Source organism: Antrostomus carolinensis, unplaced genomic scaffold (assembly GCF_000700745.2).
Source record: "Antrostomus carolinensis isolate BGI_N321 unplaced genomic scaffold, ASM70074v2 scaffold39632, whole genome shotgun sequence".
Lineage (NCBI taxonomy): Eukaryota > Metazoa > Chordata > Aves > Caprimulgiformes > Caprimulgidae > Antrostomus > Antrostomus carolinensis.
This window is the reverse complement of record NW_010302378.1, coordinates 6,129-27,420: the sequence shown is the minus strand read 5'-3', so window position 1 is coordinate 27,420 and position 21,292 is coordinate 6,129. Positions and strand designations below refer to the sequence as shown.

At 38.5% G+C, this 21,292-nt stretch overlaps 1 protein-coding gene across 1 annotated transcript; it reads right to left on the bottom strand.

Moving 5' to 3' along the window:
* Positions 1-5,597: 5,597 nt before the first annotated feature.
* Positions 5,598-20,963, bottom strand: DYNC1LI1 (dynein cytoplasmic 1 light intermediate chain 1). The gene is made up of 11 exons (XM_010163773.2): positions 20,853-20,963; positions 18,990-19,220; positions 15,416-15,585; positions 14,194-14,287; positions 12,425-12,560; positions 11,937-12,048; positions 10,470-10,529; positions 10,303-10,347; positions 9,178-9,298; positions 8,825-8,983; positions 5,598-6,544 (listed from the first exon to the last, which is right to left on the bottom strand). Exons 1-11 carry the CDS (start codon positions 20,893-20,895, stop codon positions 6,432-6,434), a joined length of 1,284 nt encoding a protein of 427 aa, XP_010162075.2. The 5' UTR covers positions 20,896-20,963; the 3' UTR covers positions 5,598-6,431.
* Positions 20,964-21,292: the final 329 nt, after the last annotated feature.

Here is a 21,292-nt window from a genome sequence, read left to right as displayed (position 1 = left end):
CTGGGGCCGTTCTCAGCCTCGTAAGGGGCTGAGAAGGATTTGTGAAGCCGAAGGCTTTCCCTGTTTGCCTTCCGTGTTGTCAGTGAGAGAACGTACGGATATCCCTGTCTCTACTGACACACCGCCGTGCCTTTGCCCAGAGCAGCTTTTGGTGCCTATGTAAGAGGAGGTCGAGCCCATTGTATGCAGGCAAAGTTGTGCTACATTTACTCTTATATTAATGCCTTATCCACAGAACTGTTACGGTCCTTCATAGTCAAGTTCACATATACTTCACTCACTCAAATTCTGTCAAATTCAATCTCCTGATGGAAAAAATGGCAATTTGCTTTCTTAACCTTATCTCTACGCGTGCTTAGGGAGCAGCGCAGGCAGCTCGTTCGCTGCCTGTCGTTCAGAACCGCACACTGAAGTGGACGATCTGTGCTACAGTGACCCATGAGGTAGGTGCTGTTTTCAGCTCCACCAAGGGCCACCGTTGACTGGACAGATCGAGTAGTTTGGGCCAGATAAACGCCGTTGGGCCACGCTCTGTGCAAAGTGTATGCCAGCAGGGCATAGGCGTGACCTCTCCTGGTAAGACAACACAAGCTAGGGGAACACTGCAGGGTCCTCAGGCAGGATGGTACAGACTCGTCTGTGCTATAAGCACCATTCAGCTGCAGGAGTTGGCTTGAGAGGCGAATGAGTAGGGCAAGTTCTGTAATTCCCAAGGCATGGGAGTTTCCCCTGGAGTAGGTAAGGTACCACCATGGGTGTGCCCCAGCTTCTGCCTGGGCATGGGAGGGGTCTAACATAGCTCTGCTGGCAGCATCCCAGACCGCAGGGGTGAGCAAGTAGGTGTAGTCAGTAACATTTACTGTTTCCAGTAATGAGTTCCCCGGTGCTTTCATTACCTTTTTTTTTACATTAGTACATTATAAATACGATGACATTACAGAGGCTGGCATCTCTCTTCTGAAGGAAATTCCCTTTTTGTTTTGTTTTCTTCCTTGATAATATCTCAAAACTGGCTGAATAACTCCAAAGCCACAAAGTGTGTGACTAGGCTATGCTGTGGTCTGAGGGAGACAGGACTTAACGGAGATGGAAGCAATTGTTAGTTCTCCTTTCAAGAAGTTCATTAGCATTTAAGGCTAGTTTGTAATTGTTCCATTTTGAACCTTTACCGATGTCTTAATGCAGCATTGCTAGATGATGAACACAGATGTTAGTATTGAAGACAACTGTCTTGAGGAGAGATTGATTTTCAAGGAGTCACAGAAACACAAGACAAGCCCACAAAAGATAAAATATATGGCAACCTTTTTCTAGTTACTGCTGTCTTTACTGCTGTTGTTTTTCCTTTCAGGCCTTCTCCGGGAAATACATGTCAATGATGCATGATTTATAAAGGCTAGTGTGCCATTTAGTGCCTAACATATTTAGGCCACTTTATTTATTTACTTACAAGGAGGTGCATGAAAAGCAAAACAACAGCAAAGCTATGGGAACTATATGATTATGTGACAGAGAAGGAATGAATACTGGACAACAGCATAGGACCTGATGGCTTAAAAATACTGCAAGCATTCTGTTAAAACGTACAAATGCTGCTATTGACACAAACTGCAGGTGTTCTTTACCTGTTCTTCAGGACTGTCTGTCAAGTACAGTGTCTTTCCTTTAAAGAGGGAAAGGAAATAAAAACAACAGTTATGATCAATAACAAGTCTGTTTAATGCAAATAACTGTAATTAGCCAGCTGTGATGCAATGGAAATCCCATTCCAGGTGTACATCTATTCATTTCCTTCTGGGTACATGCTACACTTGATAGTTTTCCAAAAACAGAAGTCTTTCTTACCCCCAACAGCCTCTGCTGGCGTGGCTGGACCAGAACGCAAGGCAGAGAAGCAGCCCTGGAGTTAGGTCCTGCGCTACGGTAACATCTCCAGTCAGCCAGGCAGAGAGCAGGAGATGGGTGGCAGCAGATTAGTGATGAGTGACCTAGTTTTCTCCCTCATTACATCTTCTGCAAAGATACCCACCATAGTGACCAAAAAGCAATACCAATTAAGTTGAGAAAGCCACCTCATTAGGGGAGATTACAGTGTACACAGTGTAGCTGTATGGCACAGTTACCATTCCTTGCTGCTGATGTTGAAATAATATTTTAAAAGAGTGACTGGAGCTCCTTGAAGCCATTGAGTAAATGCCAACCACTGGACTAAGGTGGATAGAGGCCAGAGATGCATCACCATTTTCATAAAGTGACACTCTGGTGGCTTTTTGGCACTAGCTTTGTGCTGCATTGATGCTAAAGCCTAAATCCCTCAGACTCAGAATGAGCAGCAGGGCTCCACTGATCTGACGTGTCCCTAATGAATATTCTCCTTTTCCTATGTTCATAAAAGCAGTTGTGGGGTTTTTTGCTTTTCTTCTCTGAAGGTGAGGGAGAAAGAAATAGAGGAAGTGGAAAGCAGCTTAAAAGCCCAAACCACTGAAGAAGCCAGACTCTGTTCCCTTTGAAGGGAGGGGAGGTTTATTGCTACTGCACAATATGGGGAGCTCCACTGAAGTTAGCCACTCGGAGGCACGGCTCTCTCCCTGGTCTCAGTTCTGGCATTCCCACATGGGCATCTCAACAGCTTTTGTTCATGACTCAAGCCCCATGTTATTACATGAAGTCAATACAGGATGACTAGCTAGCAAATGGAATATACCACGTACTGCAACAAAGAGCTCAGAAAAGACTTGAATGTGTTGCATCTGCTGAAGCTTCTTCAGCTCTTGAGGCTCTATTTTTGGGCTCAGTATTGCAAATGAACTTCCCAAACCCCAATCACCATACTAACATGCTAGAATGTGTTATTTCTAAACAGCTGAAGATTAAGAATTAGCATTTTTAACAGCTATTTCTGAGTATCCCTTCTGGCATACAAGAAAAAAACCCCTAAACTCTCCACATTTCCCAAATGCAGAGTTAGGCCAGCTCTTGTCGGTGGTTTTCTGTGTGCTGCAGGTGTCCTACTGTGAATTAAGTCTGCTCCCCAAGATGAAGCTGCAGCCCAACAGGCCAGTACTTGCACTTCAGGTGTAGCACTAGAAATTGAAGGTTAGTATAGTATGGTAGCTGGTCCATATAACCTAAAAGTCACATGCACATTTCAGAGACTGCCATCTTCAGCTGAAAAATATGAACTGTCTATAAATAAAGTGGCCATTAAAAAATTTTCAAGCTTAAAAGTCTGCAGAACAGCTTTATTACAACCAGTATACTCGGAAGATCTGACACAGAAATATGGTAGAGAAGGAGGAAGAGGAGATTTGTAAAATTCCCCCAAAACAGTTTAATCTGAAGCTAATCAGCTCCTTGTCTACACAGAACTAGCCCTGAAAGTCTAAAGGAATTTATTTGGTTTACTTATTTTGTAGTATTCATACTGCAAAGCATTTAAAATATTGTTCTTTATCAAAAACCATCCCTTGTAGTTCTTGCATGACATCTCTGCTTTCTGCATCCTGTGTGCTAAACAAACTGTACCAAATGACACTGAAGTATTAAAGGCACACAAGAGTGATTAGAAGCAAAATTAAAGTTATTCATGCTGTTATTATTAAAATTGGGGTCCTTACAAACCAAACCCATCTACCGTTTAGGGTGTGAAAGCACAATAAAGGATTATGCAGAAGTATTGTTGCCAGATCAGCTTCATTGTTTTACTCAAATTTAGTTTTGTTGCCTGACTTGAAGGTGAAGGATGAACAGGATTCACTGGCACTACGTTTTGTGAAATGGGCCTTCTGTCACAGAAACTCATTTTACATGATAGTTGTGGTAAATCCCACCTTAATTGTCTGCTCTCATCAAAGCAGCAGTCAGGGGAACTGCAACTCAAGAGGACAAAGCAACCAGCGCAGTAGCCTTGCTCTCATCAGAGGGGAACAAGAGGCCAAAGCCATCAGGTTATATAGAAACACATTCTCAGATGTTTTCCTTTTGTGGTAGATACCTTAAAGTCTTCCCCCCCCGCCCCGAAACAGCATGAGCATATAGATAAATGGTGACAGCAGTGTTAAGAGAATTTGAACTTTAAGGAGGGAAGCAGGCTACTTTAGTCTTATAGAATGAAAAAGCATGGTAAAGAGACACACCAAGTTCTTACTTAGCCATTTTGTAAAAAATAATTTGTGAATAATAATTTAAAAACCCCACCAAAACCCCAAACAGCTATCGGGGTTTAAGGAAGAAATATATTTAGAAGCTTTAAATATGCAGAAGTGACATTTTGCCAACTTTAAGAAGTGAAATTATACTGAGTCATTAGTAAGGGTTTCCCCTGTCCCAGTCTCCACAAATAAGGGCATCTAGAGCAATAACTCTTAATATATTACATGTCAAGATTTCCAGCTTTGGAAAGGGTACTGTGCTTTGCCAGATGCTCAAATTAACTGAATTTAAAATTGCAGGACCTGAAGTTTTATTTCAAAAACCTGGACAGTAGCAACTAGTTTATGATGTTGCTCTAAAATCCAAAGTTTCACCCTACCACCACATACCACCGCAGTTGTACGAGGAAGCATACTGGTGATGATACAAGCGGGACTCGTTCTCTCAAGCACATTTCAAATTCCGTTTCAGGAAGCTGACATACAGAATGTAGAGAACTGTTCTGATACTGATGCATGCCACGCATCCATGATCAGAAGCTTGATTTCCCCCCCACACCCTTTTTATTTTTGGTCAAGCCATAATTTATTCTATGCAGTTGTTCAGCAGTAGGTCATGCACTTCTCCCTCTGCCACTTTTACTGAATCATTACCATAAGCAAAATTTTAAGGACTCCAGTTTGAATAATGGATCCACAGTTAAGAATCTCTACTAAAACCTGTCAGTCCACAATTAAACAGTCAGCTCTAACAGCAAGTATGCTTAACTCTAGGGAGCTCAGTGTACAACAAGATGTTGTTCTTCAGTAAATTTAGATATTTTGAAAATACACAGGCAGTTTACTAGAACCACGACAGAATGCAGGAATTGGGAGAGAAGAGTACCAGCGTGTCCAAAATAGAGGATTTACCCCCTCTTCTTCAGTGTTTTAGAAGTTTTCTAAATAGTCAGAAATTAACGTAAGACTTGTTAATTTAAAAAACTGAAAAACCTGAACTCATTAGAGAAGTCTTTTGGCAATCATTTGATCAGGATATACTTTTTATGCTTACTATTCAGTGGCTATCAGTAGAAAATGACCACGAACTTCAAACAAAACAGTACAAGGATGTTCAACAGGTGTACTCAAAGCTTAAGTAAGGTCCTAACCTCGGTCAGCTACTTAGACAATATACTGGAGTTGTCAGCAGGACCCTTGGTGTAACTAGCATGCCTTTAAAACACATTACAGCAGAAATCACCCAGGTCAGATGAGCTAGTTTTACTCCTAGGAACAAACACTGCAGACTTATCCACTTCCTTCCAGAAACAGTGTTTTAAGGAAGTTTAAATACCTACCAGTGATATTATTCATCACGAGGTAAAAAGCAAAAACATGTTTTAAGATGTTTTACACCAAATCCTTAGATTTAACTGTAAACAAACAAGAACACCATGGCTTCAATGAAAGTTATTTAAATTTCAATGCAGAGAATACTTTATTAACTGATTACAGTTTTGATGACCAATTTTAAACCATAACTAGTGTGGGAAACAGTGGGGGACATTAAGGCTGAGCCATATATATATAGACAAATCTGGATACTCATAATCTGTACATTTAACCTCTGCTTTTTCTTTATACATCTTTTATTCAGTGTCTGAAATTAATCAAAGAAAAAAAACAAACTGGCCACTAATTTATTCTTAAATCTGAGATGAATTTTTGCATGGGTTTTTGAATGCAGTGTAAATCTCAGAGGAGATCAGACAGATCTTTTTAACCATATTCCAAATGAAGTGTTCAAGTGTAATTAGAGTTTGTTGCTGTTAAAAGTTTTGTGCAATTAATTTTGTCTTCCAAAAACTACTAGTAGGTCTCTCCTGTAGACGTTAACCTATTTAAGATGGTATTAAACTTGCCTAACACGTTGGGAAGTCAATATAAATTAAGCACCTGTGGTGTGTATCAGTTTTCCCGCTCTAAGCGACCCCTATCACTTGAGTGGACATACTTGCAATTTTACAGAATTACACTGACTTTTCAACAAAACCCAGAAAAAAAAATTAATTTACTATTCTTGCACCGTGAATAATACTCCTACATGATGTGATAACCATTTTCCATCTGTACAGCTCCCTTTTGTAAAGTTGGGCAACACATGTGAAAGAAAGACAGACATCAACTGTTTGTGTTCTGAAAGATATTTCAGTTCTTTAGTTCCAGTCACTGAAGGAAGAGGCAGAGGCAAGTTTGGATTATCCCAGAAAACTGAACAATTGGTTTTATTTGGTGTCTTCAAGATGCTTCACCTTCTGTGGGAGATGTAGGTGTTGTAGGAGAGACCATTTCAGGTTTTCGTGAAATTCTGTCCAATTCTGCCTGAACATCTGTTAAAACTGGCTTCTGACCTACAAGAGAAATGCGTATCGTTCAGTCATGTTTATGAAGCAGTTTTGGAAAAGCCTATAGTATCTTTAATTTTCAAAATGAACAAAAAAAGCAAAAACCAGAAAAACAGTTTTTGCATCAGACAAATCCTAAAAAGTCTAACTGCACACTTTTGAGTGCAGAGTGAGGCATAAGGCCAAAACCCAAAAGAAACAGAAAGGAAACAGTAGAGAGAGTCATATCCTTCTATATTTCCAATTTCTCAAATAAACTAACATAATTATATATTAATTATCAGTACATGAAGAGCTAATGTAAAATATAAAATACAGAAAAGTCTATGAAGGATAGCATTTATGAATACTTCTATAAGGTTTTCTGTATTTTAAATATTTTGGAATGTAAATTAGGGGTTTCACCACAGACCAATGAAGTCAGTTCTCCATCCTTGGTCAGCAGAAACTTGACACATCAGTGTACACAGACCTGTGGACGGCAAATCCCTTTCTCTCCTCACCCGCTTACTTCCTCTCCCTGACTTGGAATGGCACAAACATTGGTGCAGTCATACTAGGACCTGATCCAAGCTTAAACCACACCATTTTTTCCCCACCATTTTACTCTTCACTCTTACTCCCTCGTCTAGGTTTCTATCCTGCCATGTTCTGTCACAAGAATGGAGAAGACAACAAGGGAAAAGGCAGTGCAGAACATGACAAGTGTGCATAGTATCTCAGGCTGTAAAGGAAAATTCTGACACACGTGGTTTTAGCAAAGTTCCAGTGGACATTCTGAAGACACAAACTGACAGGAACTATCCACAAAGCTAATTTTTGACAGATATACCGTGCTGCTCTTCAAATCCTTTAAAGGAAGCTACTATCATATCTGAATCAGAGCAGCTAACATTGCAACTAATAAACAGAGGAATTTCCCATAGCTGCTGTGGGGAAAAGTAATTCTTAAATCCCAAGCTACTGTCTCAACAGCCAATTTCCAGATTTGAGAAGTGAGCATTACAGATAACTCTAAACACAAGACAGGAAATACCAAGGAAGGTGAAGAGGCCAAATCTAAACCAAACATTTTTATTTATGGCAATTCCTTTAAAACCTAGTCCTTTGCCACATTAGAACTGGCTACACCCTAACCCTTCATTTGTTGTATAGTCAGAAGTTTCTGGGAACATTTTTTCTCCTCAGTAGTTTAATTCTGCTCTTGAAGTTTCTGCCATAGCCGCAGACACGCCGCTTTTCTGGAGCGCTGCCTCTGCCTGCCTGGCATCACCCAAACCCAGTGGCAGGCATTCCCACAGGATTTTTCAGTGGGTGCTCTCTGCATCTCATACTTGTCAGCTGCATTTGTTCGAACAATCTCCATAAGCTGTTCAAACCAGCACTGCTGACTTTGCCTGCAGCAGATTAGGAAGTACTTGGAAACTTTGCTCAGCCAACTGGGCTTTGCATTTAAAAAAGGGAAGTGCACACATGTAAAAAAATTTCAGGGTCAGTCTACACAAAATGTTAGTAGGAAGTGAGTGTTTTTTCCCCCTCTTATTGCACAAAAGTAAATACTAATGTCAAGTACTGATGAAACATCAGCATTCTCACCCAAGCGCAGTATTACTAACCGCTGGGGAAACGGGAGGGAAGCTGTCTGTATAGCTGTGTTCGTAAGGAACACGAACATTTTGTCTGGAATAGCAAGAAGCACCAGAGTAGTCTTGCATCTGCGTTTACAGCAGTCACTATTAGACCTTTTTAGATTAATACTAATTATTAATCACATCATCAAAAAAAAAAAAAACCCAAAACAACAAAACAAAACCAAACCTATCAACAGAAAATATATAAGTATTTTACAGGCTGTCACCAAACTCAGTCAAAGCCTTTACCACATCAGAGCTACATCACTAGCAAAGGAAAATATAAAATTATTTTAACACTGATGGTTTTGTTAAAAAAAAAAAAAATCAACTTGAAATTAAGTCCCAATATATGTGAATAATATTAAAAGTGGCTTATAGCATAAGCCATTTTACAGGGATGGTGGGGAACAAAGGAAAAAATTAAGAACTCATATGGACACAATTCATGCTTGAGCAACCACATGAAAAGTTTTTCTTTGATCCTCTGAGAGCCATAAAAAGGCAATACTCAACTGCTGTGAAAACAAAAGAAAAAACCATATGCAATAAAACATTCAGATAAACATAGTAGTTACTTCTGATAAACTGTACTGATAGGAATGATCCCCCACTCACGATTTAGATTGATTTGATTTTTTATCATTAATCATACCTGACTTTTTTGCTGATGGTGGTAAGTTGCTGCCAGCACCTCCAGTGCCACCTCCTCCTGGGCTGCCACCAACACCACCAGGGCCACCAGGAGAACCAGTTTTCTTGCTCAAGAGACTATTGAAGAAGTTAGCCAGGACTCCTTCACTAGTAGCTCCAGCTACAAGGGGAGGGAAGAAAAAACAAAACAAAACAACCAACAAACCACGACAATACAAAATCAAAACAAAACAGATTTTCTAAGTAAATACTGATTTAGCGTGTTAATCAATCTAAATAAGCATATTAAAGAAAGCAGGCAAAGCAACTGTTTTACTTCCCCAACTGCATTTGTGCCCTCACAAGAAAAGGTACCTTTCATATTGGGATCAATTTTTTTGGACCCAGTAGGGATAGGTGTAACACTGGCAACGTTTGATGTTACGGATCTATTTGGTGTCCTAGGAGATCCACCAGGAACCCTTGGAGAGGCATCCTGTGCAGGTGGGGGAAAAGAAATTCCAAAGCTGAACTGGTCAATCTTCTACAGAATTAAATCATGCAGTGTAAGAGTACATTAAATGAAATTAAGCATTTTGTTCTAACAGTTCCTATTTTTTTTTTTTTTTTAAATAATGTAGTATCACATGCAACTGAAATGACACAGGGTAAGATTTTGATGATTGTGTACAAGTTGTTTGTTTTTTTGTGGTTTTTTTTTACACTTGTATAACAGTCTTACAAATATTAATTTTACTGCAACTAAAGCAGCAGTGCAGCTTTTCATTTTACATCAATGAGAAACCTGAAAATCCATCTGTTACTCAGTAGTGCCTCTGGCTGTAATGAAAACTGCAGCGATTAGATCATAGACGAAACACACCGAGTTTCTTGGAAAGACACCATATACCACCAATACCATGGAAAGGACTAAATGCAGCCCAAGAGAAAAAGCATTATTCATTACTTCAAAGATAATGAGTCACATTTCTGCAAAATTACAGTTCATCCAAAGAGGTAAAGCTACCTTTATAAGATCACATGGTCCCCATTAAACTTGTGTTACCTTTTAGTTATTTCATTTATATTTTAAATGTAGATGATGTCATAGTTTTCATTTAACCTTAATTTTATGACAAAGTCTTAATATTCCTAGAGAGATAGTGCCAAATTCAGGGTATGAAACTCACCAAGGCAGTTCAGCCATATTTTGCTCCCTGGCACACTCTTGGGACAGAAAGGGGAGTCAACACCCTGCTTAGATGCATTCTAACATATCAAACACAAAGCCATGACATTTACCCCTTGCTGTCACTACAAGTTGTCCTAACTAGCTGTGTCCTAATTTTAGAGCAGTATATGATGTAGACTTTAAATACTATGTAGTTTTAAAAAATTAGATCAAAGAATATTTGATAGTGCAATTAAAACAAGCAACCCTCAAAATATATGAAAGTTAATAATTTTCATGCGATGATATTTAAATTTTTTATTACTAACCACTGGCCTTCCTGCAGCAGTAGGTGGTTGTTTCGCCAACTGTGACTGCAAAAAACAAACAAACCCATGCAGTGTTAGGTATTACAGTGACTAAGAATACAACTCCAAATTTGTATTAAGAATGTTGTTAAATGAAACAATGTCTGCTTGTTTTATAGACAGATTACCTGCTGCTTCATAAGAAACACTTGGTCATCTTCTGCTACAATTTCTTTTTCATGAACAAACTGCAATACAAAAACATTAACATCATTTTGACTAAAAAAAAAAAAGTCTTTCCTTTTATACCTTCTGATGAATATGACCAAGGCATTCAATAATGAAGTAAACATAAAATACTATGGTGACTGCAGAGCACATTTTCTATATTTAAGACTCCCACCTCATGATTCCATTTAAGCTAAGTTAATTAGAAGTGAAATACAAGGATCATTAGCTCCTTTGACCTGGCAGGTGCAAGTCTCTAGATGTACTTGTAGAAAGACCCATTAAAGAGTTCATTAAAGTGCTTAGTAAAAGAGGAATGAAGTAAATGGTTACAAGGCACTTTCAGGGGTCTCAGGATCGGTGAGAAACATTCACAGATGCACACACTCTGCACACGCTCACGTCTCTGTTAACTTATCGAGGCCTCACCTCTGTATTATTTATAGATAAATATGGCAAAAGTGACTCTTCACCTGTGTTGCATTAGACTGATATATGAACTGGACAAAGACATCCCAGATCCCAGGTCTATGCATCAAATCACAAACACTTTCCCTCCAAATAAGCTCACCACAAAAACTTTGCCAAAACAAGCATGGCAAATATCAGTACCAAAGTTTATAATCCAGGCCTGAAGCGTGCAAAAAAATTGTTAGTTCTATTTTCCTTGGACCTTTACTTAACACACTATTATACGTCTTGATTTTTTTCCCTAAAGATTGCAGAAAGAACATTGTATTAGTTTCTCAACTAAAATAATTTACACTGGGAAATATGATCAGTCCCAAATTCTTAGCTTTGTTAGAGAAAGCCATAGAAATATTTGCCTTCAATAACTTCTGTATGCATGGGGTCCACTGCTGCTGGCATTTTGTTCAACAACCTCACATATGTTTTCAGGTAGTTCTGTCAGTGTCTTTTGTTAAATAGTATGAGAGAGAAAATATACTGAATATATGCAGAACCAGTGTTCCCATGTTTATTTTTGATTTTACACTATCTCAAGCTTTCTTATTTTAAATAACTCCAATAGAAACAGAAAGCATTATGAAGTTATGAGCAACTCTGAGCAAAGTGGAGTTGTCTTAAAAAATACTAACTCAACCTGACCAACAGTTAAATAACAGACTTTTCAATACCAAATATGTATTAAAAGCAAAACAGGTATTTTTGTAGTCTTGAAAAACGTAACAGCAGCAGCAAAAAAAGAAGTGTAAGAGAAGAGCTATACAGAACAAAAATACATAATGATTTTTTTTATAATTAAAGAATTATAAGAACGAAATAAAAAGACAAAATAAGAAAAAAAACCCACAGAGTTATTACACTTATGAGAAACTGGAAGCAAAGTCTCAGAGAAAGAGAAACAGTCAAAAGACAGGTTAATAAATAGATAAGAAGTTGAATGCCGTAACATCTCAATTTACCTTTCTGACTGGTGGTTTTGTTATGATATCTTCAAAACTGTCTTCTGCTTTTAGTGTCTGAAAGTTCTCATGCAATATTCCTATCTTCTTGTCATTATCCCAACCTGCAGGACTAGATAAAGGATTATTTGGCTTTAAATTCTATTGTTACTTCAGGTTATTCTTGTTTGCAATCCTGAACTGCACAGAGCTGAAAGCCAGGAAAGTTCTCATAGCTCCTGTTCTCCTGTGCAAGCCAGTTACTGACTTGTACAATTAGTTGGAGTTTGGTTCACCATAACAGAGAAGAACAAAATCTCTGGGTTTAACATTTCTCTTTGAGGCAGTGAGTATTTGTAACCTCAATCCACTGGCACCCACCAACTCCAACTCATGAGAATGTTACACAGACCTTTAAAAAGCATAATAAAAAAGGCTCTAAATGCTGTTCAGAGTCTTACACAAATACATTTTGTGGTCATATACACTTAATAATGCAGTTAACTTACATAAATACTGCATCTTTTTCCACAACAACAGCTGGAACATTGAAAGGAAAACCATACAACTTCTGGACTATGTATTTATACACTAAATCAATGTTTTTGTTCTCCTTTACCGAAGTGTAAATAAGTGCTGCCCCATCTGAATAAACTTGTTAAAGAAAACTTGGTTTAGTGGCTAGTAAGAGATAAAGTGACCCTTTTTTGTTAGTTTAAAGGTGATCTATTTTGTAGAATTTAGAGGGGAAATACAAATAGGTCAAACAGCTTCCAACATTTAATTTCTGAAATAAGCTATTGAGTAATTTAAATCTTTCTGCATTTGTTTTAGGCCAACTCAGCTATTGGTTTTACAGTAAAGTACAGGCTCTTCTCACTTTCAAAGCCCACAATACCAACGGTCTCTCTAGGATGCCTTCAAAACTGTCTTCAGCTTTTAGCAAACAAAAAGTTTCATGCCATATCCTTACATCTTGTCATTATCCCATCCTGCACAGACACCACAGCATAAACACTAGCAGCTTCAGATATTCCAAAGATCTTCCACTTCCCCAGCTGGGTTTTTAAATTAGGGGAACAAGCTTTTAGATTATACAGTGATCTGCTTTCAAGTGAAATGAAGGCAAACGAATTGCGTTGCATTTCAGTTACTAAAAGACCAAGAGAGTGCTTAGAATTCCAGCACGGGTCAGTATCAAATTAACACAGCTTATGCACAGGATTAATAAAAGCAGACAGGGAAATTTTGAGTAATTTTTACTTTGGGATTATAAAAATACCAAACCTCCTGATTTATTTGTACATGCATGCAACTCAAATTCTAGAAGCTATATAATGGAATCTGATTCCCGTTCAGTGAAGTTTAAAATAGAATTACAAGTTGTACATGGCATATATAATCACAGAAACTAACTCCTAATAATATTTTGTATTCTTCCTCCATCCACAAGGCTTATTACAATTACCCATAATTTGATTTTGAAAAATTAGGTCTTGGAAACCTTTTGAAGGAAGCGCCATCTTGGTACTAAACTGAGGTCTCAGGGTCTTGAACTAATTTTCCATTTGTTAATTGCTGTCTCTCCAATAGCATTTAAACTTCCCTTTACTACAGCACAAATGATGTCAACACAATGTAGGCATATGTTACTGGCATCTAAAATCTAGATCTCAGCATGTCTAGCAGACTAAACAACCCTAAACAGTATTTTATACAAGTCTTTTAGAAAGAATTAAGTTTAAAAATAATTAATAACACAGCAACAGCTTATGCCCTTTGTTTCTGTACCAACACAAAAGAAGCCAGTGGATCGTTCCTACAGCAATTCACACTTCTTTCCTTCCCTCATCACCTCATCCTATGGAATTACTGAACACTGAAAAGATTGCATATTTGGGTCAAAAAGAAAAACATGCCTTATGTGCATCTGAAGCAAGATCATACTGAAATGAATGATCTTATTATTTTAGAGAGCTTGTCAGCTATGATGTGCTGATGTGCAAACTGACTCCTAAATATGGAAATGAAGGCAAATAGAGAAATTCATGGTTAGGGGACAAGCTAGACACTTGCAGCTCTGTAAAACAATTAAAAGAAAACAGAAAAGTTTAGTTCAGTGTTGCCTGTAGGAGTAGCTGAAGTAGTACTGCCAGCTACAGTAAAGGAATTGCATCATCCTACTTTGATACAGATGCAAATATTCTTCTAAGCTTGTCATAATTAATGCAAAGATTTAATTGAGTCATTATCATCTTCATGATGTTTTAAAGGATACATTGTAAGCAAAACCGTCTGATATGTGACTGAATGAAGTCGAAGTGTTCATCTCTGTAGTCGTGCTCTTTTTCCAGAACACTGATGGCATCACACTGTCAAAATAAACACAAAATTAACACACTGCTTTCAGTTATCTGTTGAAATAGCAGTGCTGCTATACATCCAGTTCACAGCTGGGCAAGGGGGATGGAGTGGGGTGGGTGGTGCAGAAAAAACCAAAAACCTGCTAAGATAGTTTAGAAGCATAATAATAGAATGATTATGTAACTTGGTATGTATGTACTGTGGTCAGCACTAACGTGGGAGTTAAACTGATTGCCGTTTTTCATTCACTCCCCCTCCCCACCTCCAATGCAGTACCTCAAAGTCTCTGTTGAAGACAGACCCACTAAATGACACCACCATTTTCGGCCCAACGTATTTTTATACACTGTGGTTATTAGAGGACATAGTGGTTTTTATCCAGTTATGAACTAGCCCTTTGCAAAAGCAAGAAGTGTGGAAGCAGAAAAAAAAAACATGGGGAGAGGAGGAGAGAGGAATAACAGAGAGCCAGCAGGTGTTCAAATGAGAGGATTAGCCTTCCAGTGAAGGAACAGCATATGCATCAAAAGGTTTATTCTTTCACTGCGGGCCAGCAGAGGCTGCAGATGCAGTATGCTTAATGCCAATGAGAACTGAAGAGCTAGGTGAAAAAAAAAAAACAACAAGCCACAAGAGAAGCATACAATTTTTTCTTTAGACTAAGAATATGGTTACATATCTAACAGAAACCAAAACATATCACAGAAACACCCTAAGAACTGAGAAAAGTTAATAGAACGGCACTTTACTAACTAGAACCCTCAAATATATTAATCTTCAGAAAAAGATCAGAAATATTTAAAAAAATCTACCAAAACATTATTTGAGGAATAAGGAGGACTGTGGAGATCAAGGGGAATTCTAGTTGCTGACTAACTCACTTCTGTGAGCTAAACCAGGTCTGAGGTATTCCTCAACTCCTTGAAAACTGGAAGAACTAAAGGAAAAGCTAATCCCAAAATAACATGCAGAGAGGGCTTCCAGAAGATAACCAACCTTCAACATTAAACATTTTAAATGAATTCTTATACAAGGTATTCAGAATGACTTAAGAACCGTAAGCTTCCCACCCCAAATCCACAATTGACAGAGTCACTTAAATAAAATATGCAAAAAACCTAAAATGTGAAACAAACCTTTGTACAAACTACTACTACTGGAATGCCTAAGTTACATGTTAGTGTATCTGCACCCAGGGGTAAAATCACACTGTCATCTTTGTCTTCCTGTAATGAAGTATTTCTTCTCTGTGGAGAAGCTGGAAAATCCTCGCCTGGTTCTATATATTCCTGGAAGTCTCTTACCACTGAAAGTAAAAAAAGTTATATTAAAAGATCAGCTACTTTATTATATCAACAATGATTTCCACTGCCATTGATCTCTAGCGCTGTTGATTACACAGTACTTTTGCTTCTTTATGTTGAAACAATTGCGCATGCACTAAGTGCTAGCTATTTGTTTGCTCTATGCAGCACAAGAGAGAACTAGTAAGTCTGAGATCTGCTTTATCAGCAGCCAGAACACGATCAGCTGAACTGTCCATGGCGGCAGCATTAACCCATTTTTATTTGATCATTGTGGAACCACTAGGCAGTTGCTATTAACTATTATTGCTTGATACGTTTCCTAAAGGACACAAGTTCCCTTGCATTCTTCTTGGCAAAATTAATGGAACAGTTTGTTAAAATAAACAGGATTAAGCCTTACATATATTGCTTAGCTGCTACTCTATAGCAGGTTTTACCTAAAAACCCTTTGTCCACACTTTTCTCCCTCTGTGAATCTATAGTAGTAACAAGCAAAAAGAATAAAATACACAAACGAGTTATTAACTGGCTTTATAATTAGTTAATAGTATATTAAATATTTGGTATGCTTTTACAATAGATCAGATACTACTTTAAAATGTATGAAGGAGGCTAAGTCAGAATATAACAAGAATTAGAAAAAAGGTAAAGTTACAAGTGTAACTCTCTGTCAGGTTCCAATGCATGCATACACCCAAGCCTCTGATTACATGGTCACTCACTATTCCTACAGTCAGGGATGCAGTTTTAGGCGTAAAATATCTGTACCTTTCACATCACATGTCTTGTTGCACACAGTAGAAACAGGATTCTACCAAAACCCACCACTGATTGCTTTTCCATGAGTAACACATCTTGATTCAGCCAAAAAATCAGGCAACAAGACAATTTAGCCGTATCATGCACACTAGCAGCTAACTACTCCAGTGCTTTCTCACTGCTGTGTCCTGATTTATGTTACTTCACCCCACCTTCACTAAACTGATTGAAGCCCTTTGAGGTCACACCTAGAAAAGCACAAATTGAATGAACAGAGCAAGACTTATTTTAACCCCCTAGAGAAAAAAAGATGTATTAGGCCAAGATTATTCAACTTTTCTACAAATCCTGGAGTTCACAATAACAAAAAGCACATGCACAGATTATCACCTCTACTTGAACAGTTAACTCAGGCTCTTATTCAGGGAATGCTGCTACTTCAGTCTGGTCTGAGAGCTTCTGAGAGCCTCCCAAACTGACTGTGTTTTAAACCCAGAGTTCTCACCAAGATATGCCAGCCACTCAAGGGAATCTTTCCTGTACAGCATCCTGTCTGTTTCGGGATAATTGCATGCTAAAATAAAAATCACAGTACTCCAGCGCTAAAAGTCCTTCAGTGGATTCCTAAAATTCCCATTGTGTGACCATGGCATACTAGTCTTTAAAGTACAGAAAACAGTAAAAAGGATTGATGTAGTATATCACAGCTCAAAGACTGTGGAATACAATCTCAGGTCTTCCGTAGTGACACAATTAAAATGACCAGGCCACGAGGCTTCATTAGACACAGCTGAATTCCTTAACAGGAAGAGCCATTCCAAGCCTTTACACACAGCTGCTACGTATCCCCTAACACCTTCTCATACCAGTTTAGTCCTCACAGGGTCTGTCTTTGAATGGAGTTAAGTTGCTAAAACTGGAAGACAACACAGCAACACATCTCCAGAAAACTACACACAGAAACACTCAGTAGATTTCAGTCCTGTTAGCAAGTTAAATCAGCTCGCAGGAGCCTCTCAGGAGCACTGAGCTTGACACAAGAATAAAGTAGGACCACGTAGCCAAAAGTCAGGCAAGCAAGATTCCTCCCTTCTCCTTTTGGCAGTGTCAAGCTGCTGCCTGCCTAGCAATGCATGAAACCACATCACAGGAGGTTCAAAACAAAACCAGCTTCCAGTCATATCTGGATTGTGTCCAGGGCTTCTATTATACGCGACATACAGACCATCAATATTTAAGAATTAGACCAGATGATAAGAGAACAGAAGAGCAGACAAAGCTTTTCATGAGTAGCTGACTCATTTTTCTTGACTCACTTCATCGCTCACATTTTCTGGATTTTGTACAGTTTCACTATTCTGTTCACTCAGTCAGTAAAGAAGCAAAACTATCAGCTACACATTTTTTTATAACAGAGATACTGCATCCTTACTACTTTTATCCAGTAAAATCCTACCCTGAAACTGGTTGGGGGTGGGAGGAGGGAGTGTGTGTTCAGTGCACACCCACACTAACACCATGACCCCAAAAAACCAAAACCAAATCAGAACAAAAACCACACCCAAAGAGCTCAGTGCCTCCCTCCTAAACAAGTTCTTGTTGTGGGTGATTCTCAAGGATGATACTTCCCATAGAAGAATCTCTCTCTTAAAAGAATAAACAAAACAACCAGCACTGCCTGCCACCCCCCTCCCTTTCCTCCATTCCAGAGGATCTACAACTGTCACCTAACAGGCTGCTTTATCACAGCATGGTCACAACCTGCATTTCTGAAAAAGCTATTCAGCAACCTGGCAATCAGCTGCTTAAAAACGTACCAGTTCCAGAGAGCAACTTCAGACTTATAAACAAAGTTTAACCATCCTGTTTGATCTTAACACACAGCTTTCTCCAATGCTCCTCCTTGTAGTAATTCACCGAGAGATGAACGGGAAAGACTCGTGTTTTAGTACCCCAAGGGAAATACAGTGGCTACCCAAAAGTAACAGGGAGCTACGCTGTTAGTGAGTTCAGTCAGACAATTTAAGGAATCCTGCTAAATCTTTGTGTTCTCCATGTTTAAAACTAAAAAGACTGATAGAGCTATATCATAACCATGCCAAAACATATAGCTGCTTTAGTGTAGATAATGATCATCATAAAACTCTTCAAGGAGAAAGGGCCCAGACATTACCATGCTGTCATGAATCCTTTCAACATTTACACCTTTGGTAGGCAGAGAACAGGTCCCAGATTCTCTGGACTGACTAATTACAGGAACAGTTAAGAAGCTGATGCAGTGATTTGACTTTAAAAATAAATAAATAAATAAATAATTGAAAGCTAAGAAGTTTTTCCACTTAGAAGAATCTTATCTAGAAAAAACTGTAAGAAGCAAGATTGTAAGTTCAACCTAGCTGTGTTCGTTCCGAAAGCTTCCTCCTCCCTGCCTCCCCCAAATTAAGGTACCTCTGCTAGAAAGAAATACTCGTATTTTTCATGTAGCTACTTGAGACTTATCTGAAGACTGACTTGCTTGATAACTCCTAATTTTAAGTAACATTTCCAAAGAATGAAAAAGACTGCAATGGAGAGATTAAATGGTGCAGAAAGCATTAAGCATATTTGATTTAAATGGATTCCTATGCATTTGCAGAATACTCACACTTTTGTTCCATTTCTTTCATTTCTTCAGGAGGAATTTTTAACTTGTCAATATGTTCTCTTACAACACTTGCCCATTTTTGTAAAGAATCCAGTGCAGTCCAAGGCCTAGACATGTCTACTACCAACATAATTAGAGTGTCCTTTAGTGAGCTTGCCTCCATTGCAAATTTAAGAAGACCTTTGTGATACAGGTCACCATCCAAAATCCATACATTACATCTTGTTTGGTCTACAAAAAGAGCAAAAACATTTTATGAGACTTACTTGAAACAGTCTACTACATAATGGCTATTAAAACTTCTTTAGACATGTAAAATACATGTAAAAAAGCAGATCACATGTTTTATCAGTCAGCTGAACATACATAATAACACAGCAAACTGCAGCTTGTGGAGACTCCCCTGCTCTTGTTCCAAACCCTGATGTTTAATGGCTGATAACTGAAGATCTTAAATGCATGACCTCAAAGTGAGAATCCAGAGATAGCACTCAGCATTTCCAAAATTAATGTTCACCATCTTAGAGAGGGAAACTTTTTCTTTAAGATGCAACTTAGAAGGGGGGAATCAGGTGAATTCATCCATCCCTTCTCAGCCCTCTCCACCTCCCCTTCAAAACTCCAGTGTGACATGCCTATATAACTCTTAAAGAACAGAATGTACCTTGGCCCTTCAGAAAACTGAAGCAGAACTGCAAGCTTTAATGATTTAGATGGACTTAGCAGGCAAGAAAGTTATTCTTCAGATTTGCAAACGGACAATCACCACAGAAATAAACCATCCTCCTGCTTTCTCCCCCACCTCTGCCAAAAACACCATACTCCAATATTCACAGACACTTCCGCAGTAAATAAAAAGCTGGTGATTCCAAACCACATTTTGCCTTCAGGTAAGTTTTTATTACTTGTTACAGAAGTTGTGAGGAAGATATTTAGATCAAACTCTCAATCATCTTAACCCTGGTCAAGTAAGTATCTTTCAGACCAATAGCCAGACACGGAAGTCAGGAAAGCAGGTGATTTCAGAAGAAAAAAAAAAAAAAAAAGGGGGGCAACTTCCTCTGTCTCTCCTGTCCATATTTGTTCTTATAGTATAGACAAGAGTTCCCATTTTCCCCACAGCTCCCTGTATGTCCTCATTCACACCCCACTCCCTCTCAGTATTGCCCAAATAATTCATCGCACCTCTACAGTGCCTGGTCAAACTCCTTCCCTTGTTTCCCCATATATAACCATCAGTTATCCATTCCACAACTGCAGGTATTTGGGGTCTGGGTCTTAAACGACTTTTTTACCTTCTAGCCATTAAGCCAACTCAAGCCAGATGAAACACAGCTTCTACTTTATTTCTCCTTCCTCCAAATTTTTGGGTTGGTTGTTTGGGTTGTTTGTTTTTTAAAAATAAAATCTCCTTTAGCATTGTGCACATTTTCCTACCCATCAGCACATGATACATAGTCTGGTAGATTCTGATACCACCAAGACAAAGATTTCTCTGTATGTTCAAAAAGATAAGTATTTGCTACTATAATTGGGATGAGAGATAAGAGTGTAGGCACCTTTTCCTCCAGGTCTAAGGAACACACAACCATTCAGAATGTTCCATCTAAGCTGCTTCCCTGGTCTTTTCTGCCTTTTCTTTTGACTGGTTCCTCTCCTCCTCTACCACTTAAACAGTCATTCATGGTATCTGCTAAAGGAATTACACTGAGAAACTTCCTCATGATACAAATCACTCATGGCCTAAGCTAGACTCCTGCAAATTATAAAGAGAGAAAAACCTCCCACTGTCATTCCAAATATCACACTACTGAACCATTGCTTTCAAACTGGTTTAAGGTATTACTAGAAACACAAACTTACCATCTCGATCTTCATCATGGACGTTTAAATACAAATACTCCATTCCTCTTCCTTTTTTGTATTCCTCTATTCCTTGAATTTTTCCTATTAAGCTAGTTTTGCCTGCTCCATCTTCACCTGGAGAGACAGAAGTTAGATACCACTCAATCTTTAATCACAGTTACATATTAAAAACCACCTGGGGCAAGGAGGAAACCATATACTAACAGAGTGACTGAGCTCATTAAAGTTTTGAAATATAGCAGGCTTTGTCCAACTCATCCATCTGTTCAAACTGCATGCCTCAGCTTCAAATCCTATTTCTAATTACTGATAAATACAATTATGCAGCTAACTATCCTATCTAAAATAAGCTCTTACAGGTATCTTTAAAAAGATACCTTAGGAAGTAGTTAAACACCTCAAACAATTTCAGTCTTCCAACTGCAACCAAAGCGGTA